This window comes from Delphinus delphis, chromosome 11 (genome assembly GCF_949987515.2).
Source record: "Delphinus delphis chromosome 11, mDelDel1.2, whole genome shotgun sequence".
In the NCBI taxonomy this organism is placed as follows: domain Eukaryota; kingdom Metazoa; phylum Chordata; class Mammalia; order Artiodactyla; family Delphinidae; genus Delphinus; species Delphinus delphis.
Window position 1 is genome coordinate 95679360 of NC_082693.1, and position 7568 is coordinate 95686927.

Here is a 7568-nt window from a genome sequence, read left to right on the forward strand (position 1 = left end):
GGGACCAGCCCGGGGCAAGGAGGGAAGGGGCCGGGCTGGCCTCGATCCCCAGGGGCCGGGGCTGGGGCATAAGGCAGACAAAGACAGAGGAGGTGGGAGGGGTCGAGATAGGCCAGGTGGAGGGGCTCTGGGGAACTGGGCTGTAGGTAGACCAGGAGCAGCGAGGCCCTGAGGCTGGGGAAGGTTTGAGGTGGTGGTGAGCAGGGCGTGGTGAGGAAGCAGTTGGCACACAGAGCGTAGGCGGCCAGGCTGATGGGAAACAACCTTGGGGTCCTTGCTGGGGGAGGCAGAGAGCTCCCTGCGTGTGCCTGGACCCTCGCAGTCCCAGGCCCCCACTGAGCCGCCTCCCCGGCCTCCAGCTCTGTTCCTGAGCCCAGCCCAGCCTCTGCATGGTTCATTCTTGCCCACGCCCCATACCCCCCATGCCATCCCCTGATCTACTTTGTGTGGTCGCCTCGTGCCTTTGGCCTAGTTGGGCGGGGGGCGGGGAGACGGGGGCCCTTTGCCTAGTTGCTCCTTTATTCACCTACGCTGGGACCCCTGTGCACACAGTACTGACAAGGGTCCCTGGCGGGAACCTCCCGGTGGTTCAGGCTGGTGCAAGAGAGCCCGTGTGTCTAGAGAGGGTAAGAAGGGCTCTGGGTGGCGTTCAGGAGAGCCCTTGGGGAGGGAGGGAGGGCCCGCCTGGCAGAGGGAGCCGCTCGGGCAAAGGTCCGGAGATGTGGCACGCTCGGCGGGTGTGGCCGGGCTGCAGAATGGGGGGGTGGGGTGGGGCCAGCCAAGGCAAGAGGGCAAGTGAGGTGATGGGGCACCCCTGGGGCCTCGCTTCTGGTACAGATCGAGTCCTTTGGAGGGAGAGGCTGCCCCAGGGCCTCTGATCCAGGCAAGACCCAGGGGCAGGCAGAGCTTGTCCTAGAGATTTTCATAGACCAGGTTAAATTCACCATCACCCTCAGATCCATGTTGTTTCTCCTGGAAAAAAATAAAAAGAAAAAAAGAAATAAAAAACAGTAGGGAGGGAAAATAACAAACTTGCACAACTTTAGTTTTAGGCAGAGGCAGACAAGCAGATGGCTTCCCAAGCAGCTTTGAAAGGGAGACCTGTCCTTGCACCCAAGCCCACCGCACCAGCCTCTTCTCCCATCATTCCAGCCCATGCCTGCTCTCTGCCCTCCAACTCCACAGACCTCTTCTTTCCTGCCTTGGGCCTCCCCAGGTGCTCTTCCCTCTGCCTGGCATGCTCCCTCCATCCTACCTGTTCCCTGGCTACCTCCTCCTCACTCTGCACCCCCGAGAGCCCCCTTCCCAGCTCTGGCCTAGTCCCTCCCCAGGGCCCACCCTTCACAGGAGGCTACAAATGTCTCTGTGTGTTTGTAAGATCAGTGACCCTGTTCCTGCAGACCCAAGGATCCTGGAGGGCCGGAACATTTCTAGTCATCCTGCCAGGACTTCAGGGCCTGGCACATGGTGGGCACTGCCTGGGATGGCCCAGACATCCTTGGGGAAGCCCTGCCTCCAATCAGAGCCTAGTTCAGGGATGAGTATACAAAGGGCTTTGAGAATAGGAGATTCAACAAACAGAGTCAGCCTGGGCCAGCGGGGCCAAGCACTTGCTCCCCTCACTTCCTGATGGCTTTTCCAAGGTGCCTACCCACAGCCCTTGAGCTCCTGAATCCAACCTTGCACTTGATGGTGTCCAAAGCTCTGGTGTCGTTGCTACTTAACTTGGAACTCATTTGAATTCAGGGGCAGTTGATTTTGCAGTAAAATGTCACTCATCCACTTTACAGATGAGCAGACTGAGGTTTAAGAGAGAATCATGATCGGGACTTCCCTGGTGGCTCAGCGGTTAAGAACCCGCCGGCCAGTGCAGGGGACACGGGTGTGAGCCCTGGTCCGGGAACATCCTACATGCTGCAGAGTAACTAAGCCCGTGAGCCACAACTACTGAAGCCCGTGCTCCTGGAGCCCGTGCTCCACAACAGGAGAAGCCACCGCAGTGAGAAGCCTGCGCACCGCAATGAAGAGTAGCCCGCGCTCGCTGCAACTAGAGAAAAGCCCGTGTGCAGCAACGAAGACCCATCGCATCCATAAATAAATAAATAAGTGTATTAAAAAAAGAGAGAGAAAGAGAGAATCATGATCAAGTGATATGCCTTAGTCCCCATCGTGATAATAACGAAGCCCTGTCCAGACCCTCCCAGGCTGGCATCAGTGTAGACTCCAGCTCCCGGCTTTAGCCACCTTCAGCCTGGGGAGAGCTAGAAGCCAAACACCCCTGCTTTACTGGCCAGTGTAGACACTATACCGTGCCCAGTGGCAGTCACGATTGCTCATCTTGCATGGCGCCTACGGGGTCCCAGTACGACATTTGATCCCCATGGCAAATCTAGGAGGTGAGTGCTGTCAGGCTCCTCAGTTTACAGCCGAGGAGAAGCAGGCACAGAGGTTAGCCCCTTGGCCAGGGCTGCACAGCTGGTAAGGGGTGGAGCAGGGGTTCAAATCCACCAGACCTCCTAACCACTAGGCCAGCTGCCTCGCAGAGAGGGCTCTGATTCAGCAGCAGGTGGCTCACTCCTCTGGTCCTATTTACCCATTTCCCAGACGAGGAACAGGACAAATGGAGTAAGACGAGGCTCGCTGCCCAGCCCCTGCGTACCTGGGAGAGCAGGTCCTGGTTGGAGGGCGGGCTGCTGGCCTCACTCTGGATGCAGTCGTAGACCTCGGTCTCTCGGCGCTGCAGGTCCTGCAAGAGACGTGGGAAGGTCAGAGAAAGGTGAACAGAGGGGCAGGGCCCCGGCCGCAGCGGCCTGCTATACCTCCCCGCCGTCCTAGGGAGCCTAGGAGCCGGGCAGACCTGTGAGGGGACACCCACCACCCCCAGCCTCGCCACTCGCGGTCACACGGCTGCACCTGTGCACCTGCCGTTTCCTCTCGGAGCCATCTTACCCCTTCCCCGCTAGTACAGTGCCACTCCTCTCTGTGCCCCTTGCCAGCCCCTCACATCACCTCAAGGCTCTAGCAGAGCCTGTGCTCAGCCCGGTGGGCTCTCCAGGCCCCCAGGTAGCTGGCAAGAGGAAGGGCCCAGGCCCCCCTCCCACCATCCCTGCCTGTCCTTAGGTCCTTTGGTGCAGCCAGCAGCCCCCAGATGTGACTCCCATGGCCAAGGCTTCAATAGGATGCTCTCCTGGCATCCCCCCCTCACTCCCCTGGGCCAAAGCCCTGTCCCTGTGAGGGTCCCACCCACGCATCCACCCCTGTAGGTCTCCCTTCACCCCTCACCCCAGCCTGTGCTCACAGATGACCTAGGTACCCACTGGAGTCACACTCGTTCCCACAGCTGTGCTGGGTTTGTTGCTGGGTCACTAGCTGTGGTTGGCACACTTGGAGAACAACACCACATGAGCTCTGATGACGGGGCTCCTGCTCAGCTAGATGTGTGCCTTAGGGCCACACTCACTCTTGGCCCAGCAGAGGCCTCAGGATGGTAGAAAGAGATGGAGCTTTGAAATCAGACAAGCCTAGGTTCAACTCTCAGCTCTGACACCTGCCAGCTATGGGCAACCCCGGAACCTCCCTGTGCCTCAGTTTCCTCATCTGTAAAATGGGAATCATTGTATCTCTCTTTCAGGCTCAATGGATGATTAAATGAGATATTGTACATAAAGGGCCCAACAGAGGGTCTGGTGAATCCCAGGTGCTTAATAACTGTTGAATGGTCATCAAGGGAGGCTTGATGCCTCCCTCCCCTCTCTGCGGTCACAGCCTGGACCCTTCCTCAGACCCTGATGGGCACTGGGGTCCCAGGCAAGGGGCAGACGCTGCTCCTTGGGGGATGTCGGAACAGAGCTACTAACAGCCTAAGCAAGAGGCAGGAACCTTTCCTTCCCACGTGTACATGTCATATGGATGCCGGCTGCTTGCCAAGGAGGTGGTTTCCCTGGCAACAGGCAAGCAGGGGTTGCCGAGGCAGGCTGCAGAGACAGGTGGTGCTCTGAGGCAAGAGAAGGGAGGGGAGGTGGGGTGGGGGGAAGGAGGCTCCGAGAGGTAGCGGGGCATGAAAACCTGTGTAATAAACCATTTGGCACTTGGGAGACCCTCACTTCAAGGGCATCACACACAGGGATGGCAAGGCTGCCCTAGGGATCTCTGCGTCAGAAAGAGGGAGGGTCAGGACTTCTGTGGTGGCACAGTGGTTAAGAATCCACCTGCCAGTACAGGGGACACGGGTTCGAGCCCTGGTCCGGGAAGATCCCACATGCTGCGGAGCAACTAAGCCCGTGCGCCACAACTACTGAGCCTGCTCTCTAGAGCCCGCAAACCACAACTTCTGAGCCCGCGTGCGTAGAGCCTGTGCTCCGCAACAAGAGAAGCCACCGCAACGAGAAGCCCGCGCACCACAACCAAGGGTAGCCCCTGCTCGCCGCAACTAGAGAAAAACCCTGCGCGCAGCAATGAAGACCCAACGCAGCCAAAAATAAATAAAAATTTTAAAAAAAGAAAAAGAAAGAGGGAGGGTCTTGGAAGGGGTGCTTCCAACCTGCCTCTGGGTAAGGAAGGGGGCAAGGCTGTCCCAGGGAGGAGCCCAAATTCCGGTGAAAGGCATTTTCCAAGGCCTGCTCTGGCCTGTTGGGCTTTCATGCCTGCCCAGAGCACCAACCACTGCCGGCAAGCCTGGCACACGGGATGGGAATCTGCTCCTCAGCAGCCCTGGGCCTCCACCGCCTGTCCGCCCAGACCTGGATCCACAGATCTGACAGCCCCCCAAGCTGGATGCTTCTGGTCACACAGTGAAGGGAGAAAAAGGGCCTCCTGGCTGACACGTCAGCAGGAGAGCAGATCTCGGGTCCCACAGATGGTTCCCTTCTCCCTCGTGTCCAGTCCACGCGGGCTGCCCACCACGCATTAGCCCAGAGAGGCCCAGAGATGTCTCAGGTCACACAGCCCCTCCCGCCCTTCGCTCCATGTGCTCCCACTGGCCTGGGCACACAGCTAAGTGATTTCCCAGCCAGAGAAGAGCATCCTGACCTGGGACCCCACAGGCCTGGGCCCCACACTGCAGGGGTCATGCTGTGGGTGGGAGCAGCTGCAGGGCTGAGGGCAGGGGAGGCCGCAGAGGTTGCTGCCAATTAGCAGCTGCTGAGTGAAGCCTCTGACAAGCCCTGACCTGCTGGGCTGCGTTTGCGTGCAGGGAGTGACCGGCATCACTAGGCTGTGAAATGCAGGGCAGCCTCGTCAACAGGATACCTCCTTGGCCTTGCCTGCTGGTGATGGGGACTGCCTCCCACAGGGTACGCCCGCGGGGAGAAGGCCAGGCCTCTGAACGGGCTGGGCTGGGCTGTACTGGGATACGGGTCTGGGATCCAGGCCCTCTGAGCCCTTTGCCTCCTGCTGCCCAGTATGAGCAGTGATGCTGGGCCGAGTGCTCACCAGCCCTGGCAGAGGCGTGAAGTCCGTGCCAAGGCTTTTGTCCAGGTGGGCTGAGGCCAGAGCTGAAGTCAGCTGCCCTGGGCCAGGACCTAATCTGAGGGTCCGGGACATTGGTCCCCCTGTAATACCCTCCCCTGTCACCAAGGAAACACAAGAGCTGTGGTCTCACGGACACCTGCATGTTGAGGTTTGCATGGTGCCTTCTGCGGGGCAGATGGCTGAGACCTGGGGGCCTTGTTCAGCAAGGAGTGGTACTCAGGAGAGACGGAGCACCTCTGCTCTAGGTCAAGGTCCTGGCGTGTGTGAAGTAAACGGCCCACGGCAGCGACAGGAGTCTGGTGAGGCAGGGCTGGGTTTGGCCTCCAATGAAGGCCTCTCGTGCCAGGCTGAGGAGCTGGCAATGGGGAGCCCCTGGAGGTTTCTGAGTGGGAAGCGACAGCATCAGTGGTGTGTCGGAAAGGCCCCTCCTGCTGCCGTGAGGCGTGGGAGGGCTGGAGGCTGACAGCAAGAATGAGGCGCTGGGCCAGGCAGAGGCTGGAACACAGCTGGGTGGGGGGGCGGTGTCCAGATGCTTCTGGGGAGCATGAAACTACAAGGCTGATGCCCCACATTCGCCATAGAGCACCTACTCTGTACCCAGCACCGAGCCCCAGGGAACCCCAGCCAGCTGGGAGCTAAGAACAGGCCTCCACTCAGCTGATCGCTGAGCACCTACTACGTGCCAGGCACTGGGCTGGTGCGGGGGAGGGCGCCAGGCAGACCACGATCAGAAAGAAATTGGTGGCCGTAAGGGCCACGGAGAGACCCAGAGAAGGAAGATGGGGATGTTGGCTCACGGAGAGGGTGGGGAGGTCAGAAAGGCCTCCCTGCAAAGGTGCCCTCTGAGCAGAGAGCTGGGGAGTGAGACAGCAGCCCCTGGACGGCTCCAGAAAGGACGCTGCGGAGGGGAGGGTGCAGCCAGCACCAAGGCCCCCCTGCGGGGTGGGCATGGGGGGCAAGCCTGGTGCATCTGGAGAACATCAAGGAGGCCAGTGTGCCTGGAGCGAGTGAGTGAGGGGAGAGACAGTGGGAGGACCTGTGGGCAGAGCTCTCAGAGACCACTGTCAGGGCTCCGGTGTTGACTCTGAGTGAGACAGAATCTATCTCACTAGACGGCCAAGGTGGTCATGAGAATGTGATCCGCAGACCTCCAACTCCAGGGATCAGCATCGACCCGGGGCCCCAGCTGCTGGGCTCTGAAACCCATCATTACATGTGCACAGAGGGCCCCCCACCCCCGCCACCGTGGGCTACCGCCAGCCAATGACTGAGCTCAGCAGGCTGCCGTCACAGCCTCCCGCCCTGGGAGACCTGGGAGTCCTCTGACTGGGCTCCCCATGGCCTGCTGAATCTTCCCTAGATGGTGCGGTGGTCGGTGCATCTCTCTGCCTTCCTTCACCCTTTCCTTTACCCAGGATGAGATCTGCAAGAGTCTGACGACTCTCCCAGTCTTCTCCATTTTCTCTCACAGGTGGTTTCCCTAATAAAACTATCACACATTTACCCCCGTCTTGGTGTCTGCTTCTCGGGGGACCTAGACTCACCAAGGGCTCTGAGCAGAGCGGGATGTGATCTGTGTTTGGGTGGGATCACTCTGCTGCTCCTGGGTGGAGCACAGACTGTGGGGCAAGGATAATAACGGGCCAGCTGATTAGAAACCAACTGCAGGACTCCAGGCACGAAATGGTGGTGGCTCCCACCAGCGTCAGCCCTGGAGGGGTGAGAAGGTCAGATTCTGGATATGTTCGCAATGAGATGTGCTGATGGATCCGATGTGAGCAGTGATGGAAGGAGAGAAGGAAAGGGCAATTTCAAAAGGTTTAGCCTGAGCATCAGGGAGGATGGAGCAACCATTCACTGCATGAGGAGGACTGTGGGAAGAGGTACTTCGATGGGTAAAGAATTGGAGATTGGTCTGAGAGAGAAGCTGATACGGGGTCCAAATGCAGTTGCTTCTGGCGTTCAGAGGAGGGGCCTGGGCTGGACATATAAATTTGGGAGTTGTCAGAGTGTAGAGGGTCTCAAAACCTTGAGGCTGCTTCACTCCCAAGGAGGAGAGTGAAGATCAAAGAGAAAGGGCCCCAGGCCTGGACTCTAAT

General features: G+C 59.1%; 1 protein-coding gene across 1 annotated transcript in view; it reads right to left on the reverse strand.

The window, feature by feature from the left end:
- Positions 1-558: 558 nt before the first annotated feature.
- Positions 559-7568, reverse strand: part of NFAM1 (NFAT activating protein with ITAM motif 1) — a 33497-nt gene continuing 26487 nt past the window's right edge. The window contains exons 5-6 of the mRNA XM_060023985.1: positions 2660-2746; positions 559-972 (exon numbers count right to left, since the gene is read on the reverse strand). Coding sequence (XP_059879968.1) covers positions 913-972; positions 2660-2746 — 147 coding nt within the window. The 3' untranslated portion in view covers positions 559-912. The remainder of the gene's footprint in view (positions 973-2659; positions 2747-7568) is intronic.